Source organism: Podarcis raffonei, chromosome 4, assembly GCF_027172205.1.
Source record: "Podarcis raffonei isolate rPodRaf1 chromosome 4, rPodRaf1.pri, whole genome shotgun sequence".
NCBI classification, from domain to species: Eukaryota; Metazoa; Chordata; class Lepidosauria; order Squamata; family Lacertidae; genus Podarcis; species Podarcis raffonei.
The window spans coordinates 4362668-4387783 of NC_070605.1; the positions used below are offsets into that span (position 1 = coordinate 4362668).

At 46.9% G+C, this 25116-nt stretch overlaps 2 protein-coding genes across 2 annotated transcripts in view; both read left to right on the forward strand.

The window, feature by feature from the left end:
- LOC128412040 (zinc finger protein 345-like) overlaps window positions 1–17903 on the forward strand; it is a 28531-nt gene extending 10628 nt beyond the window's left edge. Inside the window, exons 2-6 of the mRNA XM_053384865.1 lie at window positions 10509–11001; window positions 11198–11279; window positions 11561–11643; window positions 12423–12549; window positions 16002–17903. Of these exons, the coding sequence (XP_053240840.1) occupies window positions 10600–11001; window positions 11198–11279; window positions 11561–11643; window positions 12423–12549; window positions 16002–17581 (2274 nt within the window). The 5' untranslated portion in view covers window positions 10509–10599 and the 3' untranslated portion in view covers window positions 17582–17903. The remainder of the gene's footprint in view (window positions 1–10508; window positions 11002–11197; window positions 11280–11560; window positions 11644–12422; window positions 12550–16001) is intronic.
- Window positions 1–25116, forward strand: part of LOC128412035 (zinc finger protein 420-like) — a 621951-nt gene that overhangs the window by 10642 nt on the left and 586193 nt on the right. The gene's annotated exons all lie outside the window — the stretch shown is intronic.

Below are 25116 nucleotides of genomic sequence, written 5' to 3' on the forward strand. Positions count from 1 at the left end.
GTCTCTCTGGGCTGGAGGTCTATGCCGCAGTCGAAAGACCAATGAGGCAGCAGGTGATCTGCCCCCTGTTCCTCAAACACTTCTTGGTAGTCCTGGTAAACAGCGGGGAGCGTTGACGCAGCTTCCCCCGTGGGGGCGGCCACTAGCATCTCAGACCGAGCATGGGGACACGGGTCTGGGAAGCGCAGTGTCTGATTGACCCAGTCGATCTGAACATTGTGAGACTCCAGCCAGTCCATCCCGAGCACCAGGGGAAACCGGGGCATGGTGGCAATGTCCAAGGTGTGCACCTCCCGGTGCTGCTGGTGACACAGGACCAAGGGCTGAGTCTCCTGAGTAACGGCCCCTGAGCGCAGGAGCCGTCCGTCAATTGCCTCCACCTGTACCGGTTCTGGCTTGTCCTGGAGTGGCACCTGATGATGGGCGGCGAAGGCAGAGTCCATATAGGAGTGGGTTGCCCCTGAATCTACCAGAGCGTGGGTGAGAATCCAGCACCCACCAGGGGGATATAGACGCACCAGAACTATGAGGTGTTGCAATTCCACCGGTGAGGGCCCATCATGCGATGTTTGGGACCGCAGGTAGCCTGGGCCATCGGCTACTGAGGTTGGCCATTTCCCTGTGGCCGGCGTTTTCTCGGGACAGGATTGGGCATAGTGTCCACTCCCTCCGCAGTAGAGACACAGCTTCCCCTCCAGACGCCGAGTCTTCTCTGAGGGGGAGAGGCGAGGCCGCGCTGCCCCAAGCTACATTGGCTCCTCCAGTGACTTGGCTGTGGCCGTGGAACTGCTGGGAAGGACTGGAGCCGGGAGTGCTGGCGGCTCTGAGCAGACTCCGTTGAATGAGGGTGTCCAGCGTGGCGGGGTGATGCATCATGGCCAGCTGGTCCAGTATCTCATCCTACAGCCCCTCGAGGTACTGGTCCTGAAGGGTGGAGTCATTCCAGGACAAGTCCTGTGCCAACAGTCGAAATTCTGTGGCGTAAGCGGCCACTGTGGAATTGTCCTGTTTCAACAGCTGAATCGCCCGATTGGCTTGACTCCCCTTCTGAGGGTTGACGAACGCGGTTTCCAGATGGTTGCAAAACCCTGTATAGTCTGTCAGCAAGGGAGAATCTTGCCGGGGCAGCGGCAATGCCCACTTGGCCGCCCGGTCCTTCAGCAAGCTGATCAGGAAGTGCACCTTGGTTCGGTCATCGGGGAAATTCTGGGCTCTCCCCTGAATATACAGCTTGGTCTGGGCAAGAAACATGGGAAAGCTGGCCGGGGACCCATCGAATTTCTCTGGCAGGGCCACTGGGTAGTTGCCAGAAGCTGGGGCGTCGGCACCAGGAGCTGATAAGGCGTCCAAACGCTGCTGAAGTGCTGTAACTGCATTGCTTAGCTGCTGAACGGTGTGGGTCAAGACCTGGTTTTCCTGAGTCAATGCCACCAGTGCAGCCGCCTGGTCAGCCATGGCTTCTGGTTCCTCCCGAACGCACCCCAACGAAGGGGGAGTGCGGGTGTGGTGGGAGCAAACTGTGCTGGTCCCGTGGGTTACCCGAGAGGCTAGGTCCAAGTCCGGTCCGTGGTCAAAGGTGCAATGTGGAGGCAGTCCGTAGTAGCTGAAGCTGGGTGCAGGGCAGGGAGTTGGGTGAAGTCAGGAACAGGCTTGCAAGCAGGGAGCCTGGGCGGGTCAGGAGCTCAGGCAGGAACTAGCAACCAACAATGTTGCTCCCGCAACTTGGGACTGGGGCTGGCCGACTTTTATCTGCCCTGAGGCATAGGGCGGCCCCAATCCTCTGGTGACTCGCCTCTGTAACCCTGACCCTCTGCAGCTCAGGAGAGGCTGGATCTTCCTCCAGCAGCTGATCTTCATCCAGCAGCTGAAAGGGAAAAGTCAGTCTGTCAGCTGCTCACGAAGGGAGGGTCTCTCCACATCCGAGAGTGCAGAGTGGGGGGCAAGGAGGGCAAGTCTGAGTCCCTGCTCTGTTTCTCTCCAATACTCACCTCTGGGGGAGAGATGTGCAACTGTAGCACATCTGCAAAGAGAAGGACATGGGGACAGGTGAGTCCGTCCCTGAGCACTTGACAAGGCTATTCCAAGAGTTTTCTCCTGGATTTCAAGTCCTACTGCAGGGGAGGAGGGACATCCCAAGCCTTGGGGGCCAATCCTGGCCTCCTTCAACCAGAACGTGGCTCCCCAGGCCAGGGGTAAGCAAACTAAGGCCTGGGGACGGGATGTGGCCCAATCGTCTTCTCAATCTGGCCTGCAGATGATTTGGGAATCAGCATGTTTTTGTTGGGATACTGCCAGGGAGATAAAGTCCATCTTGGCCCCCAAGCTCGGTGCCGGACGATCCATCGACCTCCCGTAGTCAGGCAATATCAGCAATTCAGCGACACTAAGCCTCAGGCTTAGTGCACACTATATCAGCAGAATTCACACAGCAGGAAGTTGCACAAGCAGAGAGCAGAACATGCATATTTACAGTTTATTAGACATTGGTCAGAACAAAGAAATCATGACCGTCTCCTCCGACTGCTCAGGCAAGACAGCCAAAAACGAAACGAACTTACAACATAAACATCCTGTGAGACAGGAACTTACGCAGGCTGTTATACAAACATCCTGCTCCCTTTTAAGGTGGAACGGAAATATCCTAACATCCTCCCCCTTTCCGTGTAACCTGTAGTACCTGTGGTTCAACCCAATTGCAACCTTTGTGCGTAAACCTTAAGATGTCCTCTGTCAACAACCTTAGACAACAGATCAGCAGGAATTTCATTTCCTGGCATGTAGGACACCTGAATGAGTCCTTTCTGAATACACTCTCTTGCACGATGTAGTTTAATCTGCAAGTACTTGGTCCTTTGCTTGCAACTCTCCGAGTTCAGCAAAGCCAAACAAGATCTATTGTCTTGATACACTTGTATAGGACATTTCACAGAAACCCCAATGTCCTTAAACAGTTGCATCAACCATTCACAATCCATGAGTGAAAATGACAGAGCATTGAGTTCTGCTTCACAGGAACTTAGGCTAACTGTTGTCTGCTTTTTGCACAACCAGTCAAACAGGCAGTGGTTGTACATGTAGCATACTCCAGAAGTGCTTGTACCATCCGTGGTGTCACTTCCAAAACTTGCATCTGCAAAGATTTCAAGACTTCCAGTCTTTTGACTGGTGAACCTCAGCCTGTAGTGCATAGTCCCTTTCAAATACCGGGCTATGCGCTTCAGAGCTTTCCAATCCTGAACAGTAGGATTGTTAGCATGTCTGCTAAGCAGGTTAGTGCTTACAGCAATGTCAGGTCTTGAACATCTAGCAATGAAATTCAACTTGCCTAGAATGCATCTGTACAGCGTTGTGTCAGAAAACGCTTCAGCAGTACTGTCTACCTGGTAACCTGTCACCATCGGTGTGTCTGCTGGGTTTGCATCAACCAAATTCAACCTGGTTAATACATCAGTAATTTTCTGTGTTTGGTGTACCAGAAAATTACCTGCTTGGTCCCTTTCCACCTGCAGAGAAAGGTAGTTGGATACCTCACCAAGATCCTTCATGTCAAAGTGCTCCTTCAGCTGAGCTAGGGTGCTTTGGTAGAAAGCCTGATTCTTCCAAAACATCAGAAGATCATCAACAAAACATAAACAATACAGTTTGTTTTGCCCCTCCTCCTTGACAAACACACATGGATCAGCTTTGCCCTGGTGAAAACCTAGAGAAAGCAACGTTTCAGTGAGTTTTGTGTTCCAACACCTGGCACTCTGCTTGAGACCATATAAGGATTTCCGCAGTTTACAGACCATTCCCTTCTGTATCTGCATCCCGTCAGGTGGAAGCATGTACAGCTCCTCCCCCAGAATCCCGTACAAAAAAGCTGTATTAATGTCATGATGGGAAACATGCATTTTCTCCTCCGCAGCGATCTTGAGCATCAGCCGAATGCTCTCATATTTGACCGTGGGTGAGTAGGTCTCGTGGTAATCCTGCCCTGGTACCTGTGAAAAACCTCTGGCAACCAATCTGGCTTTGTGTCTGACAACCTTGCCATTCTGGTCTGTCTTGGCCTTGAAGACCCATTTGCTGCCAACCAGTCTCATCCCTGGGACTACCGGTACCAGCTCCCAAGTTTGGTTCCTGTTCAAGGAATCAACTTCAGCCTTCATGGCATTAAGCCAAGGCTCTGCATCTTTACAGGTTAACTCCTGGACCTCTTTGAAGCTTGAAGGTTCCCACACCTTCTCTGAGCTACTAAGAACAGCAGTTGCCATCTTAGCAAACTCATCAGCAAATCTCTTTGGAGGTTTGCCTTTGGTCGCCCTTTCAGACCTGCGAACCAGACGCAAGTCTTCTGGACTCATCTCCTCCTTCTTAGGAGAATAGTGACCAATGGTGAACAGTGGTTCTTCCAGTTCATTGTCAGACTCATCAGATGGTCTGACTGAGGCCTTTGCGCTCTTGTAGTCTGCTGTGTCATCACTGTCACTGACAGCAGCAGCAGCGCCGCCCACTGAACTGGAATCCGAACTCTGATCATCATCATCATCATCCTCATCCTCAGTTTCCTCAGCTTTCTCAGCATGATCTGCTTTCTTCACATCACCTTCATCCTCCTCTGGGTAACTCTGGAAAATTCCCACATTTTCCCCCCACTTAGGATTGTACTCAACACTCCTCGTGAACTTTATGGATTTTGAGTTAGTCATCCATACCCTGTATGCACCTTTTTCGTACCCCATGAACAAACCATGTGCCCCACGCTTCCCAAGCTTGTTGCTTTGTGGGGTGTGCACCCACATGTCAGAACCAAAGATTCTCAAGTGCTTGGTGTTAGGTTTCTTACCAAACATCTTCTCATAGGGAGTGCAGCCAATAGGTGATGACAGTCTGCGATTAAAACTGTAAACAAAATTCGAGAGAGCCTCCCCCCAAAACTTCTCAGGGAGGTTGGCATCATGCAACAAGGTTTTTATCCCTTGCAGCAACGTTTGATTAGCTCTCTCCGCAAGCCCATTCATCCATGGCGATCTAGGCGTTGACAAGTCATGCTGGATTCCCTTCTCAGTCAGGAAAGCTTCAAACTGCTGAGAAGTGAACTCCCCGCCTCGATCAGTAAACAGACAACCAATCCGTTTACCGTGAGCATTCTCCAACCAAGCACAGAATGCCTTGAACTTAGGAAATGCTTGCGATTTCTGCTCGAGCATAAACACATGAATGTACCTGGAAAAAGAATCAATTAGAACCATGAAGTACCTTGCTCTACCCAAAGAGGGCGCTAGAGGACCTACCAGGTCTGCATGAACTAGCTGGTAGGGTTTGGAAGCCTGCCTGCTAGACTCCTTGCCTTTTGGAGCAACCTTCACTTTGTTCTCTGCACAAGATACACATTTCATGTGATATTTACAAGGTTTGATGTCCAAACCTTCAACCAACTCAGGCATCTTGGCTAGCGCTTGCCAAGAGAGGTGACAAAACCTGCGATGTGCATCATGAATGCAACCTGCATGAAGAACCTTGTTAGTTTGTGCAACACAACAAGAATCAGCATTAGATATAACAGCATTGTCATCATAAGTTAGACAGAACAAACCATCCATCAACTTTGCATGCAAAATGTCCTCTTTGCCTTTTCTGATGACACAGACAGTCCTCTTGAAGGTAATTTCAAAACCACGCCGATTTAGCTGTGGGACACTAAGCAAATTGTCCGCAGCTCCTGGAACAAAAAGTACATTACTAATGGTCGTATTCAGACTTTCAAGTTTCACAGTCCCAACTCCTGCAGCTTGCAAAGTCCTTCCATCAGCCAGGTGGATCTCTCCATCTTGAGGTGTGAAGGAGATGAACAGATGGTGGTCTTTGGTGATATGGCGCGTGCAGCCTGAATCCACAATAAACCTGGCTTTGGCTTTTGCCTTTGGTGAAGCATGTGCCAGCAAACATAGCCTTGTTTTCCACTGGCGAGGGCTTTTGCAACTTGCCCCCCTGCTCCTGGCCATCAGACGTGCCTTTAGCCTTTGGTGGAGCTGTGCCAGCTAACATAGCCTTGTTTTCCACTGGCGTGGGCTTTTGCAACTTGCCCCCCTGCTCCTGGCCATCAGACGTGCCTTTAGCCTTTGGTGGAGCTGTGCCAGCAAACATAGCCTTGTTTTCCACTGGCGTGGGCTGTTGCAACTTGCCCCCCTGCTCCTGGCCACCTGCAAGCATCTTGCTCTGTTTACATCTGGTCTTCCGGCCTCTGCAAAGGCTCTGACCTTGGTTCTCACGAGAAACAGAGCTCTCAGCTGCCGACTCCTTGGCTCCCCCTGGAGGCTGGAATGCTGCCTGGGATGACATCACAGTCAGCTCCCCCTGCAGCTTGCAACCGGTGCCCTCGGCATCCGTGCATTCACTCGCATTCTGGGAAACAGCCAGGACCTCCGACGCAGTCAAACTCTGGGCTGGGATTATTGGCTGGTGGGCCTTTTTCAAAGCATCCCACATGTCACGTGCCGTCGTGTTGCCAGCTAGCGTAGCAATTTCCTCCAGAGAGACGGACAAGACTATTACGTCTATGGCTCTCGAATTCTGAGCCTGCCATCTCCCTGTCAGAGGAACTGGAGGGGCTTCACAGACAGTATGCCAGACTCCAAACTGACGCAGCAAACTCTCACACCATTTTGCCCAGGACTCATAATTGTCCCGATTTAATTTTGGGCACTCAGCAGCTTCAGAGGCTTGGAAAAACTCCATTCCACCTCTTAACGCCAGCCGTGAGTCGTCTTCACTTCAGAGACTCCTTATCTCGGCAGCCCATAAATCACGATGCCTCTGGCTCGGCTCCCAGGCCAATTAGTCTTTGCCGGACATCAAAGGCTCTTGCCGCGGCAACGAAAAGCCTCTGCTTTCGCTTTTCCCACACATACCTCAGCAGTCTGTCGCTGTCTTACTCTCCTGCAAGTGCCGTGAATCTGGGCCCGAAACCTGTTGTTGGGATACTGCCAGGGAGATAAAGTCCATCTTGGCCCCCAAGCTCGGTGCCGGACGATCCATCGACCTCCCGTAGTCAGGCAATATCAGCAATTCAGCGACACTAAGCCTCAGGCTTAGTGCACACTCTAACAGCAGAATTCACACAGCAGGAAGTTGCACAAGCAGAGAGCAGAACATGCATATTTACAGTTTATTAGGCATTGGTCAGAACAAAGAAATCATGACCGTCTCCTCCGACTGCTCAGGCAAGACAGCCAAAAACGAAACGAACTTACAACATAAACATCCTGTGAGACAGGAACTTACGCAGGCTGTTATACAAACATCCTGCTCCCTTTTAAGGTGGAACGGAAATATCCTAACAGTTTTTACATGAGTAGAATGTGTCCTTTTATTTAAAATAATAATAATAATAATAATAATAATAATAATAATAATAATAATAATAATAATAATAATAATAATAATAATTTATTATTTATACCCTTCCCATCTGGCTGAGTTTCCCCAGCCACTCTGGGCGGCTCCCAATCAGTGTTAAAAACAGTACAGCGTTACATATTAAAAACTTCCCTGAACAGGGCTGCCTTAAGATGTCTTCTGAATGTCAGGTAATTATTTATCTCTTTGACATCTGATGGGAGGGCGTTCCACAGGACGGGCGCCACTACCAAGAAGGCCCTCTGTCTGGGTTATTTGTGGGGTATAGGAATTGGTTCACCCCCCCCAAAAAAAAATAGTCTGACCCCCCCCCACATGGTCTGAGGGACGGTGGACTGACTCACGGCTTAAAAAGGCTTAAAAAGGTTGCTGACCAATGCCTCAGGCTAACAAGATGGTCAATATCCGGTTCCACTCCACCCTTTTAAAATTGAAATAACAAAATGGATCCCAACTTTCAGAGCATGTAAACCACATGAGTGAAAAGACCCCTGTGCCACTTACAGAAATAGGATTAAATTCCTTCTCCCACCTTTAAAGTAAACCTCTAAGTAACGAAACCAAATCGACCCAAGTCTGCCTTCCTCCACCAATCTGAACTTCCCTCTTAATGCCAAAAGACAACACTGCCCTGTCCCCGGGCGAAACTCCCTGGCCTTTCATTGGTAGAGCTGCCACAACACTAGTGGCGTTTACCTCTCAGGGACTGACTGAGCAGGCGGCGAGATGCTTTCAGCCTCGGACACTTGGCGGGTTCTGAAATGGCCGTGCAGGCCAGATTCACGACCCTGGAGGGCTGGATTTGGCCCGTGGGACATAGTTTGAGGACCCCTGACCTACACTGACTGGCAGCAGCTCCCCAGAGTTTCAGGCAGGGATTTTGTCCAGCCCTTGCAGGAGATGTCAGGGGTTGACCCTGGGACATTCTGCATGCCAAGCAGATGCACTAGGGCTCCCCATATTTCCCTGCACTTTCAACATTATGCTATTAGCAACCGTGGAGATTCCACCTGCCTCTTTTGAAAGGAGAACACTCACCTGATCAATAATAATGATGATGATGATGATAATAATAATAATAATAATAATAATAATTTATACCCCACCCATCTGGCTGGGTTCCCCACCCACTCTGGGCGGATTCCAACAAAATATTAAAATACAATAGTCCATCAAATATTAAAAGCTTCCCTAAACATCATAACAACAACCATCCATTTTCAGTCCTTTGAATTAGCAATTAAGCATTTTTGGAAAGGGAAATGGCATACTTTTGTATATTAGTATGAAAAGCATGCATAAGAAATTATTACGCATTTACTCATTTAATTTATTACTCATTTTTACTCATTTTGGCAGGAGAAAGGTCTCCCTTGGGAGGCGGTGAACTCTCCTTCCTTGGAGGTATCTAAGCAGAGATCGGACAGCCATCTGCCATGGATGCTTTAGCGGAGATTCCTGCATTGCTGGGGGTTGGACTAGATGACCCTGGGATCCCCTCCTATCTCTCCACTCCTGAATTCTAGGAGGAGCTTCCTTGCCTCCTGCAAAGCCCTTTTCCCTGCAGGCTTTTCCTCTGGTTTCTGGCCAAGGGAGGGAGATGCTCAGAGTCCAGCCAAGAGCCTCCCCCAAAAGGATATCTGGGCATTGGCGTAGCCGGGGGAGCAGTTGCCCCCCTAAATGCATAAAAAATAATAAGAATCTGAGGTTCTGCCAAGCGAGAGAGGGCTGAGCGAGGGAGGACTCGGCTTGGCAAGGGTTAAAGGGAAGTGAGCTGCCTTCCTAGAGAGGACAGGAAGCAAGGGGGCAGGTCCTCCAGAGCCAAGGCCCCTCCCTCCCCAGTCCTTTCCTTGCTTCGGTGTCTCTGCTGCAAGAATCGCAGCCCCCTCCTGGGATCTGGTGAGTCTCCTCTCTCTCCCCCCAGAGGGTGCAGTGGGGAGACGGTGGGGGTCCCAGGGCTGCTGCAGGAGGGGTGCCTGGGGGGCCAGATCTGCTCATGTGGGGGGGGGCAGGTCAGGGAGGAGAGGGTCCTGCCAGGGAGGGGCCAGGTCTGCCACGCTCTCCTTCCTGGAGATCAGAGGATCCCTGACTCCCACGAAATCTCCCTTTTTAAAACAAAGAAGTCCCTGGGACTTTAACTCTGTGTGACATCGCTCAGCCTCATTGCACAACCGAGGAAACAGGTGCAAATGGTTTTCCAAAGCTGGAGGAGGAGGTGGACTAGCCCCCCCCCCAAAAAAAAAACCCCACAGGGAGGAAGGAAGGACAGGTGGGAAAGAGAGGCCAGGAATATAGAGAGGGATCCCAGGCCATAGTCTGGCTGCTGCATTGGGGACCAGTTTCCCAGTGTCTCCCAGGGCAGCTCCCCACGGAGGCCACTGCAGCCATCCCCTCGCACCCAGAGCAGGGCATCCCAGGACCACATCCTCTCTCTCCCAAAGGGATTGTTGCTGGCAAAGCAGCCGGAAATGGGCGCTGCTCCTCACTGAGCCTCCAGGGACCTTGGCATCAATGGCTGTGTGTGTGTGTGTGTGTGTGTGTGTGTGTGTGTTAAGCTATCTAGCAGAATAATAATACTACTAATAATAAATTGCACACCTAAATTCAAAGGAGATGCCTTTCGCCCTGCCCATACCTGGCCCTCAGAGCAAAGAAAAAGGGAGCCCACCCCAGGTGTCTGTCTGGAGAGCGGCAGAGAGTCCAAGTGCAAGAAAAGGAGACAGAAGCAGGGAGTAGGGTGGGGGTGGGGGTGGGGAGCAACTCCTGAGGACCCCCAGGTGAGGACCCCCACTAGAGAAAAGCATCCGTTTATCACAAGATACAAATAACTCCCTTCTCATTCGGTTCTGACTTCATGCATTGACTGGAAGGTAGCAGAAACCAGGTTGATTAATCTCACAGAAATCCCTTCAGTTGCCTCCACATTTTGCATTGCTAGAAGGCTAGAGACTTATTTCTTCTCCTCTTCCTCCTCCTCTTTCTTTTCAGAAAGATAGCTCATGGTCTGGGATCTGGTGCAGTCCAGCCCTGGTTCCCAGCAAGACTCATCCATGCTTCCTCATTTCTTTTCTTCTCCTACAGTGCAGAACAATGTATTTCCTTTGTAGGATTTCCTAGAGCTTTTCACCTCGACAGACAGAACTTGGCAGAAGACCAAAGGGTTCCTTCCGATCTCTCAGAGGCTTCCTGAGAGCACAGATGGATGAGCGAGACTCATCTGGCCCTGGAACAGGAAGAGGCCATGCCAACCAAACTGGGAGCAGTGGGGGGTTATGGGAAAACACTGTGCAGAAGATCCTGGGTGAGGAGGACACCCTCCGCTCAGAGGTGCAGAGCCAGCAGTTGAGGCAGTTCTGCTGCCAGGAGGCCAAAGGACCCCGAGAGGTTTGCAGCCGACTCTACCACCTTGACCATCAGTGGCTGAAGCCGGAAAGACACACGAAAGCTGAGATGCTGGACCTGGTGATCTTGGAGCAGTTCCTGGCTGTCCTTCCCCAGGAGATGGAGAGCTGGGTGAGGGAATGCGGAGCAGAGACCAGTTCCCAGGCAGTGGCCCTGGCCGAAGGTTTCCTCCTGAGTCAGGCAGAGGAGAGAAAGCAGGTGAGAGAGACTTTCCTCTGGATACTCCCAAGGGGCTCCAAACAGGACAGAAAACATCCCATAATGGTCTGCTGATGGCCCATCCTTTTTCTGGGAAGGCATCCATGGAATGAGATCTCACACCCTTCAAGTCTTTGTCATTCTCTTTCTAGTATTTCTCACCATTCTCTGTTTTGAATCCTTGTTTCTTTCTCAGGGAAAGGATCTCTTTGCAGAAATGGACCTGGATTCCTGTGAAGCAGAGAGGCCTCCGTTGGACACCAGAGAGAGGCCACTGGGTAAGGAGGAAGGTGGCTTTTCTCCGTTTGGTCTCGTTCTGTTGGTTTTCCAATTCATCTGAGGGTTCTTTTCACCTTGTTTTGGGGAGAGACGGTTGGGAAGAAGGGTCCAGAGGAGGGGAGATGTATTTTTGCACAACAAACATAAAATGAGCACAAACCTCCAATGCTTTCAGCAGGAAAGGCTTTCTCAAAGGCCCATCTGTAGTTAGAGATGCCCTGTTTCACCTGTGAGAGATGCAGGCACTCCTGGTGTCCTTTTTACATTTTTTCTCTTGAAGGTGACGGAATGATGCCGGCAAGACCTCCTGATCCGCCTTTTCATGGGGGCAGAAGGGAAGCAGCGGCTGTGGAACCAGATCAGGTCAGGGGAAGCTGCCTTGTGGGGACAGAGGCCGAGGGATGGAGCAATGTCATTTACTGGTGGGGCACAGAGGAATGGTGGGAGGATGCAGCTGGGGAACCAGGAAGGGAAGATGGCTGAGAGCCCAAGAAGTGGAGGTAGAAGAAGGATGGGCGGTCAGAGGGAGAAGAGGGAGAAGCCTGGGAAGAGGAGGTGTCAGAAGCTGAAGGGGTTACAGGGCTTAGTGACCTGGGAGACTCTGTGGCAGAATGCAGTGCAGAATCAGAGGCAGAAGAGGAAGGAGGCGAGTGGGAGAGGAAGGTCGAGAGGCAGAGGTGAGTCAGGATAAGTAAAAGCCACCAGTGGCTCCCTCTCCTTTTGCCAGAAGCCACCCTCCCTGCTTGTCTCTCAGAGCCAGGAGACCCCCTGCATTGCAGGAATCTCTGCTAGATCATCCAAGACAGATGCCCAACCAAAAGAGGCTTATTTTATTTCTAGATTGATAACTGAATGCAAAAATTGGTTTCTAAGCACTGGACAAATGAGAACAAATAGTGGCCTGGATTCACCTAACCAGCCCCATCGGCTGCAAAATGGGGCCTGCCTCCCATTCCTCCCCCTCCCCATTCCTCCATGAATCCCTTGAATTTGGCTCTAGGGCATTGGGAGGGAACTCCCCAGAACAGCCCAGCAATCGTATTAAAACAACACCACAATGTACAGGAAGGAAACAACAGAGCATTGGGGAGCAGATCATATTTCTGCTGTCTCAGAGGAAGATATTTCCCTTTTTCTTTTAGGGTCCAGTGTGCTTTGAAGATATTGCTGTTCGTTTCACGGATGAGGAGTGGGCGTTGCTGGATCCTGACCAGAGAGCTCTGCATAAGGACGTCATGGAGGAGAATCGTGGGATCGTGGCCTCTCTTGGTAAGGCTCCCTGTGGGAACGTTATAGCTGCCTGGAAATTCAAAACATACCTCTATGGGACCAACCTCATATATTTTCACGGAGCTCAACCGTGGCCCCTATATCACCTGGAAACCTAACACCTCCACAATAAACAGTAAATTACAGTTTTTTCTTTGAACAATCTTCCTCAAATTATTCCTTTTTCTACCATGATTGTGTTAGGATATTGATGTTCCGTTCCACCTAAACAGATGTGTGGAGCTATTGTATGTCACATGTCTGTTTACATTCCAGCACAGCTTGCTGGGAACTTCCGTTTGTGTATAGCTTTTGCCTCATGCTTCCTGCTCTTAGACATGAAGGAGAGCAGACATGTTTTTCTTTGTCTTGATCTATGCTGAATAAACAGCTTGTAAATATGCTTTACATATGCCTCTGTCCACCCTTCTGTTGCAAAGAGTTAATTACTCTGCTGATTAGAGGGTGCTCCAGCTTCTGAAAAGTTCTGAAGCTGCGGGTCGCTGTTTGATGCTGTTCCGAGGACCGGAGTTTGCCCGGTTACCGGCCGGTGTGCTGGAGCCAGCTGGGGGCCTGCCAAATGCCCCCGTTTCCCTTGGACGCATCCCAAGAGATTGGGTTGGTCTGAACTTCAGAGGCCATCTTAATGTTAGTTTTTATTGTTCAGCTCTGGCCCTTGAGCTGATACGGCTCATCTTGTCTTGAGCCCAGCAGAGTAAAATCCCAGAGTCCGCAAACGAAAGGATGAAGCAGGTATGGTGCTACATTGTGAAAAGCTTTATTCCTAAACTATGCTGAGAGCATACAAATATACATCTTGTCTCTGTGAGAAGCAGAGAGCAACTCTCAACGAAACAACAGAACAAAGAAACAGGAAACCAGTGAACATCACATCCAGTCTCCCTTTCCCGTGGGAACCCAACAGTAACTTGACTGTGGAATGGAAACATAGTCCCATGACTTGCAGCTGCTGCTCAGTGAGGGAAACAGAAACTAACACTTAAATGTCAGCTTCAGAATTGTTAGGAAAGCTGAGTAGCTTCAGGTTTTTGTTATTGCTCCTGTCAGTCTTGGGTTGACCAAAGAGACGACTGGCAGTGAAGCTCAGGTGCTGTCAGCCAGAGAAGAAGCGGGCCTAGGGAGAGGAGAGTTAGCAGCGGAAGGCAGAGAGGAGGGGGAGAGGAACTGTCATCTGAGCTCTGAACAAAGGGGAGAAGAAAAAGGGAGACAGAGTGACAGACATCTGTGTGAGAGCTACAGGAGTGAGTCAGACGCTGGAATGCAGGAAGCATTCTCTGCCAAATTTAAAGATACTGGAAGAGAAGGTGGGGGCTTCCGTGCTGGGGAAGGGGGAGGAGCTCAGTCTGGGCAACTCCATCTTGTGGGGAGGACGATGAGCAGAGGAGCTCCGTCCAAGTTTGTTGTTTTAGCAATAAATCTGAAATTATTAACATCCAGAGTCCTCTCACGATTGTGGGAGAGACCAAGGACTGACATTGAAGATGGAGGGGATGCCATGACTGGGCCAAACAAAATCCATCCCAGAGAAGAGCTAGGCTTATGGAATCTCAGGTAGTAGTAGCAGTGATGATGATGATGATGATGGTGATGATGATGACACAATGGTACCTCGGTTTACAAACTTAATCTTTTCCGGAACAGGACTGTTCTTAAATCAAGGTACCACTGTAGTAATAATAATTATTTTTATTTCTACCCTGCCCATCTGGCTGGGTTGCCCCAGCTACTCTGGGCGGCATCCAACACATATATCATCATGAAACATAAATAACACTAATCTGATTCCATATAAAAAGAACATTAACTTTAAAATGAACAACTTCTACTGGTGGCCAAAATTGTGGAAACCTTTTGTGAAAAGTGTATTTCTGAGGTTTGATGGCTCATAACGCCACTTTTGTGTGGAGTAATACCATAAAATTATATAGCAACGGAAAGATAATTTAATGAAGAAAGTAATGCAATGACTTTTATGAAGGAGTATTTATTGGAACAGCAGTCATAAAGTGAAAACGTGAAACCTTTGGTAACCATTGGTAACCTTTAGCTTTAATTACGGCCTTACAACGCTTCCCATGAAGTTTTTAGTTCTGCAGCTGTAATAATGTGAAACCAAGACTGAATTATTGCCTCTGTTAATTGGGCTTTATTGCTGGGTTGCCTTTGATTAACAAGTTTCTTTAGTCGGCCCCATAGATTTCCGATTGGGTTAAGTTTGAGCTATTCCCAGGACATTCCGGCAGTGAAATATCATTATCCTGAATGCACCTTTTGCACACAGCAGCAACATGACATAGAGCTGTTGAAAATATATAAATGCTCCGGTATCTGGGAAAAGATCACCTGCGGAACACTTCAGTTTGGGCTCACGTATTTCGTTTATGCATTTTTCCACATTTATATTCCCATTAATGACGCAAATTCTGCCCACACCTTTTGCTGCCATACAACCCCAGATCATCACACTGTCTGGGTGTTTCACGGTCAGTGTAATGCAAGTAGGATGTAAATCTTCTCTGATTCTTCTCCTCGGGTATTTCATGCCATCACTACCAAGCAAGGAGATTTGGGTCTCATCGCTCCAAATAACACCGCCCCATTGTTCCACTGTCCAGTTAACATGGGTTTCACCTTTTCAACCTTTGCAGGAGAGATAACAATGGCTTCTACTTAGAATTCTAACATTTAGACCAGTCCTTGCAACTCAACTTCCCATTACATTGCGCCATGTCATCTTGTATACACCCAGATGATTTTCTTCTGTCATGTAGGCACAGTCTCTCCACTCGTCCATCGTCACTTTTGTAGTGACTGAGTCTCCTTATACCTCTTCAAAAATATAGAAAGGCCAACTTCGGTTAAGTTTTTCCCAATTTTTCATCTAATTTCTTCATAACTGTAGCCTTGCTCACTTAATAGTACAATCTTACATCACTTTCTGGGGACCACTCAACTCCTTGTGCTATTTCTATAATTTTATTATGTTTTACACCCTCACTAAATGAAAGAACACAAAAAACCAACCAACTTGATAGCAATCACATAACACACTGACAAAAGTCAACCAAAGCAAGTTCCGCTTCCTTTTTCTGGTTATTTGGCTATAACGTTTGATTAAATACAGTTAATTGAACAAACTTTGTTGGATTGCATTCTTGATTGCATTCTTGATCGAATTATCTTTCCATTGATATATAATTTTATGACATTACTCCAAATGAAGTGGTGTTATAAGCCATCAAACCTCTTAAATAAATTTTTTTCCAAAAATCGTCCACAATTTTCACCCCTACTTTATATAAACAAAGCAACATTCAACAACTCATCCGAATCTCATATTAAACAACACAGGTAATGAACACACACCCAACTCCCTTCAGTTCTTCTCCATTTGTTCCTGAGGCTCTAATCCCTTTTTGTCTCCAATGCAGATTGTGATGAATTGGAAATCGAGACCAAAGGTGACCACGAAAAAATCCCCAGAGAGGAGAAACCACCAAAAAAATTGGAGTGTGGAGAAAGCTGCAGTCAGAGCTCCAATTCCACTTCCCATCAACAAAATCTCATTGGAAAGATACTCTATCAGTGCATGGAATGTGGAAAGAGCTTCACTCATAGCTCCTCTCTCACTTCCCATCACAGAATTCATACAGGGGAGGAACCCTATCAGTGTGTGGAATGTGGAAAGAGCTTCAGGAGGAACTCCCATCTCACTTCCCATCAAAGAATTCATACAGGGGAGAAACCCTATCAGTGTATGGAATGTGGAAAGAGCTTCACTGATAGCTCCTTTCTCACTTCCCATCACAGAATTCATACAGGGGAGGAACCCTATCAGTGTGTGGAATGTGGAAAGAGCTTCACTCATAGCTCCTCTCTCACTTCTCATCAAATAATTCATACAGGGGAGAAACCCTATCAGTGTGTGGAATGTGGAAAGAGCTTCACTGATAGCTCCTCTCTCACTTCCCATCAAAGAATTCATACAGGGGAGGAACCCTATCAGTGTGTGGAATGTGGAAAGAGCTTCACTCATAGCTCCTCTCTCACTTCACATCAAAGATTTCATACAGGGGAGAAACCCTATCAGTGTGTGGAATGTGGAAAGAGCTTCATGCATAGCTACTCTCTCACTTCCCATCAAAGAATTCATACAGGGGAGAAACCCTATCAGTGTGTGGAATGTGAAAAGAGCTTCAGTCAGAGCTCCCATCTCACTTCCCATCAAAGAATTCATACAGGGGAGAAACCCTATCAGTGTGTGGAATGTGGAAAGAGCTTCACTGATAGCTCCTCTCTCACTTCCCATCACAGAATTCATACAGGGGAGGAACCCTATCAGTGTATGGAATGTGGAAAGAGCTTCAATTACAGCCACAATCTCACTTCCCATCAAAGAATTCATACAGGGGAGAAACCCTATCAGTGCGTGGAATGTGGAAATAGCTTCAGGAATAGCTCGTCTCTCACTTCCCATCAAAGAATTCATACAGGGGAGAAACCCTATCAGTGTGTGGAATGTGGAAAGAGCTTCACTCAGAGCTACTCTCTCACTTCCCATCAAAGAATTCATACAGGGGAGAAACCCTATCAGTGTGTGGAATGTGGAAAAACCTTCAGGAATAGCTCCCATCTCACTTCCCATCAAAGAATTCATACAGGGGAGAAACCGCATCAGTGTGTGGAATGTGGAAAGAGCTTCAGGAGGAACTCCCAACTCACTTCCCATCAAAGAATTCATACAGGGGAGAAACCCTATCAGTGTGTGGAATGTGGAAAGAGCTTCAGTCAGAGCTCCCATCTCACTTCCCATCAAAGAATTCATACAGGGGAGAAACCCTATCAGTGTATGGAATGTGGAAAGAGCTTCACTCACAGCCACAATCTCACTTCCCATCAAAGAATTCATACAGGGGAGAAACCCTATCAGTGTGTGGAATGTGGAAAGAGCTTCACTGATAGCTCATCTCTCACTTTCCATCAAAGAATTCATACAGGGGAGAAACCCTAGCAGTGCGTGGAATGTGGAAAGAACTTCAGGAATAGCTCCTCTCTCACTTCCCATCAAAAAATTCATACAGGGGAGAAACCCTATCAGTGTGTGGAATGAGCTTCAGGAATAGATCCAAACTCACTTCCCATCAAATAATTCATACAGGGGAGAAACCTTATCAGTGTGTGGAATGTGGAAAGAGCTTCACTGTTAACTCTAAACTCACTTCCCATCAAAGAATCCGTACAAAGGTCGGAAAAACCAGTATACAGCTTTAGGAGCCAGGCAAATCCGCACCTTTTTAACCAGGCCTTTTTCTTATTGACATCTAATGCTATTTTAACATATGTTTTGTGTTTTTATGTTGTGTTTTTATGTTCTAAGCATCCTGAGACGTGTGGGTGTAGGGAATACAGCCACTTTTAAATTCCTAGGGGTCTTTGCCCCCCCATAAAATATTTGAGGCCACGCCCTAGGTTTTCTTTGTGTTTTTTTCAAATACAACCTTTTATTATTCCGCTACTTGTCATACAATTTCGCTATCAATTTGCCGTTTTAAGAAATTTTAAAAACCACACAAAGGTCATGAGAAAAACAAAATACAAGAAAATACAAATGTGGACAGGTCCCATATTTGCGGGCCAAACGCAAAAGTTGCTTTAAAGGAGGCTTTCCCAAACTTGGGTCCCCTGCAGCTCCCGGGTCTATAGTTTCCATCATCCCTCCCCATTGGTCCTGCTAGCTAGGGATGATGGGAGTTGTAGTCCAAAAACAGCTTTCTGCTCCACCTAGAGTACCCACAGAATTTTGGCTTCTACTGACAACACACATAGGAGAACAAATGAAAGACAAACTTGGAAAGGGCCATACCAAATGGACATCCGGTGTGAAGAGGTCACTATCCCCACTGCTGAACAATGCCACAGGTAGAGGAGATGAAATGCTAGAAGTGTTCTCCATGGCAAGGGGAGCTGCTGGGAAATTGAGCTACGGGCTCAAAATATTACTTTTATAAAAAGTCGCTGCCATTATAGACCTTGCCATTCAAATGGTGTGCATGCATCATGTGATTGATAGTGCAAGGCGGACCTTACCTGGCCCCCCACCAATATTTTATTCAAGTCGGCACCACTGTGTCGGGCGGTTTACAAATTAAATAAATACATAAATCGCCTCCCTTTGCACATGTTCCAGCTTGTCTATATCCTCATTTATCCTTTTTAAAATTTATTTGCCCTTCATCTGAAGATTTTACAATATAAACATACAGGATGAAAGCATGGCTTTCTCAAAAACAAGCCAAGCCAGAGAAATCTCTCCTTTTCTTTTCTTTTTTTGGATGGAGTTATAAACTTTGTTGATCAGTGGACTGCTGTGGAAATTGTGTATTTTGTTTTGTTTTTTTAAGAAATATTTATTAAAGTTTTACAAAAAACATAAGTTTACAGAATAAGGTTTTACAAAAAACATAAGTCTACAAAATAGAGAAAATTAAAACAAAATTAACAAACTAGAAAACACACATAGGAAAGAGGAAAAGAAAAAAAAGAGATACAAAATGCAAGGAAAAAACTAATAGCTAAAAAGAGAAAATTTAAAAATAAATCCATTTTTCAATATCTTTAAGCTCATTTCCTTATTTCCTTGACCTCCTCACACCTCCCCTTTTTGTATTCCCATTTAAAAAATCATTTCAGCAAATCCTTACCCTCTTTCATTTATCTTTACTCTGTATCTTAACCTATTATAACTATGCATTTTCTGTTCAATTTCTGTTAATTGGTTCTCATGGGAAACTTACAGATTCTGGCTTCACACAATTAACTCAAGGCAGTGTCAATTTATTCTTGGCAGAAAGCCAAGGTCAGCTTGACCTAGAAACTACTTACTCTGATTGGTTAACGACCAGCACTCAACTCTGTTATCTAGGGATTGCTAGCACAGTGTGATGTTAGGTGTGTTAGGAGTAGGAGTGTTGTGTATGGTTAAGAGAGAGAGAGAGAGAGAGAGAAAGAAAGGATTTATTTTGCTTTGTTTTGTATGCAGAAACTCTGCTGGTTTTATTTTTCCTTTTAATAAATCCTGTAAATAGTTATTCTGAGTCTAGCTGACTAGTCGTTTCCACCTCAACTAGCTTCTTCGCTGTGCAAGAAAACTCTGCTACGTTTGGGCTAAAGCCATTAGAGCTATGCCTGACACTTCAAAGTTCCATGAGGTTATGGGTATTGTGCTGCCAGCCTGAGTTGTGGTGGTGTCAGCATCAACGGCGTTGGTTCCAGTAGTTCCAGAAGTTGTTGTTCCTGTTGGTGCAGCAGATGGACACTGGCTGGTTCCTGACTGTTGTGAGCTGGTGATGCAGCGGACACAAGGACAACAGCTGCAGCGTCTGAGTGCTGGTGCTATGCTTCCTGTTTTCTCTCTCGGTGGTCGTGAGTAGCTGGTTCCGGGTTCCAGGGACATCGCTCTCAAGATGGCCTCACAACCAGTTCAGATGGCTTTTGAGCGTCTGAATGACTCCAATTACTTGCTGTGGTCAGAACGCATGCAGGCAGTGCTGCAGAGGGATCGTCTCTGGCAAGTGGTGAGTAAGTTTCCTGCGAAGCCTGATGGTGAAGACCTCGATAAAGACCAAAGAGCAAGGGCCACAATTGTCTTGGGGCTGGAAGATTCCCAGTTGCCGTATGTGAGGGGAATCAAGACAGCTACAGGTGTGTGGCAAGCACTTAAAGAACTCCATGTGCGTGAGACAGCGGTTTCCAAGCTGTTCATTCGCAAGGCATTGTACAAGGCAATGTTACAGCCTGGGGTTACAATGCAGGAACACCTACACAGTTTACAGTTAAAGTTTGCTGCGCTACAGGAAAGAGACTGTGCGTTAGACCAGCAGGAGAAGGTGGCTATTATTTTGAGTTCTCTCCCGGAAAGCTGGGATAATTTAGTTTTGTCTCTAGAAGGCATACAGGAGCGTGATTTATCAATCAGTTACGTTACTGGGCGTTTGATTGAAGAGTGGCAGAAGAGGCAAGAAAGGTCGTTGGCTGCAGAGGCTTCTACAGGCGGGCGGTTTGGAAGGAGTTCTCATGCCGTGCCAGGGGTGAAGCAAAAGCAGCGTACCGGTGAGGAGTCAGCGTTTGCTGTTAGGCGTTGTTTCCGATGTGGGTCTTCAGCGCATCTAAAACGACAATGTCCAGAGTTGGTCAAGTCTCAGTGGCCGGTGCAGGAGCAGAAACGAGATCAGCAGCAGCAGCAGCAGCAGTGTAAAAAGAAATTCTTCAAACGAAAACAGTCGGCTCAGCTGGTGACCGCCAAGGTCAAGATTGCTGATGAGAAGCAAGCGGTCTGGGTGGTCGATTCAGGAGCATCTCAGCACATCGTAAATTCAGATGAATTGTTTGTTTCCAAGAACTCAGCACAGCGCAGCCAGGTGGCTCTAGCAGACGGAAGTACTTCCGAAGTGATTTCGGGGGGTGCAGTTTTTGTTCCTTGTCTTCGTGAATGCCTGCAAAATGTACTTTGTGTGCCTTCATTAAGGAGCAATCTGATGTCTGTAGATTGTTTGCTAAAAGCTGGGTTTAAAGTGCATTTTGAAGGAGACAGTTGCATTATTAAGAAGGCTGGTGAGATTTTAGGCACTGCTAAGTCAGAGGGAGGCTTGTTTTGGCTTAAAGCAGGATCTCAAGTTGCAGCAGTAGTCAGTAAATCTCAGCCTGCAGTGAATAACAAAGCTATACATGACAACTGTGTGCACTTATTGCATAGGAAAATGGGGCATGCTGGCTGGAAAAGTATACTAAAAATGTCTGAATTGGCTGATGGGGGTGATTTAAAGAGTTGTAACAAGTACCTTGATTGTAATATTTGTAAAAAGGTTAAAACCCACAGAGTCTCTTACCCCAGGAGTGACAGAGTTAGTGAGTCACCGCTACAGCTGGTTCACATGGACGTAATTGGTCCATTTGCTGTAAGCAGGGGTGGATCGCGTTTTTCATTAACAATTGTGGATGACGCCACGCGTTACTCTTGGGTTTTTCCCATGAAGAATAAGGGTGACGTGTTCACTAAGTTTAAAGGCTGGGTGGCATCTGTGGAAAGATTTCTGTCCACTAAACTCAGAAGGATTCAGACGGACAGAGGTGGCGAATTTATGTCAAATGCTTTTAGAGATTGGTTACAAAAGCGTGGCATTGGGCATAGAAAAATGAACGCTTTTTCCCCAGAGGAGAATGGTGTTGCAGAGCGAAAAAACAGATCTTTACAAGACATGATGTTTGCCATGCTTGATGATGCTGATTTGCCCATGTCTTATTGGGGGGAGAGCATGCTCACCGCGTGTTTATGGAGCCCAATGGCGTCCGGCACACTTCTCTGCGCGGCTCTGGTCTTCCCCCAGGGACCTTTGACTCAGCAGCAGGTAAACACAGCGGAACAGAAGCAGGAACGTTCTGTCGTGTGGTAATAATTCAGGCTGAAACGCAGCAGTCTCCTTATCTTTAAAGTCTTTATTCCTTAGCAAAACACAATAGCTATAAATTTCCCGGCGACAGAGCGCACATCTTGCTGCTCTCTCCACGGAGCAAACACACACACACAGAACACAGGAAACCACTCCCCTCAGTGTTCTAAAACCCCGCCTCAAAATGTGAGGCGTCACTCAGAACTCTTAACCCTGTGAGTTCTGAGCCTCTCTCCATACCCCCTCTCGAATCATATTTTGAGAGGACTTCTGAGTGTTCAACACCTTTCCCATTGCCTTCCGCCCCTTCCTGGCATCGTTGTTAGGCACCTGTTGAACCACACAAACCTTAGGTTCGCACTGTGCGAAACCAACCCACGCATTTGTGACCTGAAACCTCTCAGGTGGAATTCCCTTTGTAGCCCGAGATGACCGCCTGGGCACAAACTGGGGTGCTCCTTTTGACCCACTGGGGCCAGCGTGTGCGTCTTCCTCATCAGAAGACTCCCCCTCTGACTTGACACGTCTGTGAGCTTTCTCCATTATGCGCACAGGAGATGAGGGCTCACTCTTGGACACTCCTTTAACAACCTGTGGAGCCGCCCTACTCTGTTCAGGGACCCGGTCTCCACCAGCAGGTTCAGGCTCTGGCTCTCCTTCCTCCTCAGAGTCAGACAGACAATCTGAGTGAACGTCAGAGCTCGCTTTGCGCCTTGCCCAACCATCCTGCTCAAAGAACTCAGCCTGTTTACTGACCAGAAGCTTGGTCTGATCACCTTCTGGGTATGCGAATCTCCACCCTTTTGTCGCAGGCTCATATCCACAGAAGATCATTTCCTGGTACCTTGGGCCACCCTCCTGCTGCAGAAACTTTGGTACAGGCACCATGGCTCTGCTACCAAAAGTGCGAAAGAAATGCACAAGCGGCTTCTGCCGATGAAGCAGGAAATACGGGGTGTCACCTACCACTGCATTGTAGCACCTGTTCATCGTGAAATTGGCTGTCTTTACCGCCTCCCCCCAAAAACTTTGAGGCAAACCAGAGTCATCCAGTAGAATCTCGGATGCTCGAACCAGAGCTTTACTCCTAAGCTCTGCCACGCCACTGTCCTGAGGAGAAGTCACCTTGTGACATATCCCCCTCTGGCGAAAGAAACCCTTTAGAGCAGACCCTGTGACCTCTGAACCACGGTCACACTTGAACCCCTGCACCTTGGTGGAGAACCTTAGTTCCACCTCTGCAACCCAATCTTTGATCAGTTGTGTTGCCTCCTCCTTAGTTTTCAGCGTGAAAGCCCATGCGTTCCACGTATAATCATCTGTCAGCACCACCAGCCATTTGGCCTTGCCCAGACTTGGCTGTGGCATATCAAAAAGGTCTGCATGCACAAGCTCAAAAGGCTTTGTGGTTACTCTCTCCACCCTGGGATGATTAAATCCCTTGTTCCTTGCTTTTCTGCAAGCTCTGCAATTCAAAGGTTGACCACATTCTTTTACCCGGCACCCTTTGGTGCATTCTGATAACATCTGAATGTCCTCACAGGACCCATGTGACATTCTCTTGTGCCACACGCAAGCACACGACACATGAGTGTGATCAGTGGCTTTCCCAGTATTCCCCTCACCCTCCAGAGATGTTTCCAGAACAAAGAGGTTGTTCTGATCCTTTTCAACACTTTTTTTTATTTTTTTTAATATTATTTTTTATTAGTTTACTTCAAATAAGGAAATAACAAAGAGTGTATATATATATATATATATATATATATAAATATATATATACAGACAGAAAATGAAAGCCACACATTAAATACTTCACATCAAAAATTTTACATTGCTTTCTCTTTTGAGACTTCCTTCAGCTTGTTCGAGAATCATTCGTAATTATAATTTAAATTACGCATTTCCTAGCTTATATTGTCATTATATATCTGTCTCTCTTCTATTTCCTTTAGGCAATAACTCTTAGTGCTTCACAGTGCTTCTTTAAATCCCAATAACGTTGTTTGTCCCTCACTTACATGTTCCAGGTAATCCACATATTTTCCCCAATCCTTGATGAACTTTTGGTCTCTTAAATATCTGATCTTTCCTGTCAATTTATCCAACTCCGCGTAATCTAATAACTTAGATCTCCACTCATCCACTGTTGGTATATCCTGCTGTTTCCATTTCTGGGCTAGTATTACCCTTGCTGCTGTGACCGCGTAGTACACAAATTTGCAATCCTTCTTTTTTATCTCCTTCCCTAATATCCCTAACAAAAAGATTTCTGGTTTTTTTGCAAACGTATATTTTAAGATCTTCTTAAGTTCAGTATATATTTTTTCCCAGAATTCTTTTACTTTCCTGCAGTCCCACCACATGTGGTAGAAGGAGCCCTCCAGAGCTTTACACTTCCAACATTTGTTGCAAACCTTAAACATTTTCGATAGTTTTAAAGGTGTTAAATACCACCTATAAAACATCTTCATGACATTTTCCTTTATTGTCATGGATGCCGAAAAGTTTGTACCCTCTTTCCACAGTCTTTCCCAATCCTCAAACTGTATGCTGTGTCCCACATCTCTAGCCCAGTGAATCATTACTGCCTTGACTTCCTCATCCCCTAAGTTCCACTCTAACAGCATCTTGTACATTTTAGATAGTGTTCTCACATCGTTATTTATAATTTCCATCTGAAATTTAGAATCTTTATCTGCGTATCCTCTTTCTTTAATGTCCTTTTTAAACAATTCATTTATTTGGAAATACTGTAACCAATCATATACAAGTTCTTTAACCTGTCCATACGGTTTTAGTTTCCATTTCCCACCTTCTTTGATTACTAATTGACTGTAGGTTGGCCAACTGCTTCTCATATTAATTTTCTTCACACTTAACACTTCTAGAGGTGATAGCCAGTGTGGAACTTTAGCTTCTAGTAGGTTTTTATACCTTTCCCATATTTCAATTAGTGGACCTCGAAAAATATGATTTTCGAATCCCTTATGTACTCTTCTTTTCCCACACCACAGGTAGGCATGCCAGCCGAACCTGTTGTCGAAGCCCTCTAAGTCGAGCAGTTCATTATTCACTAGTTTGATCCAATCTTTCATCC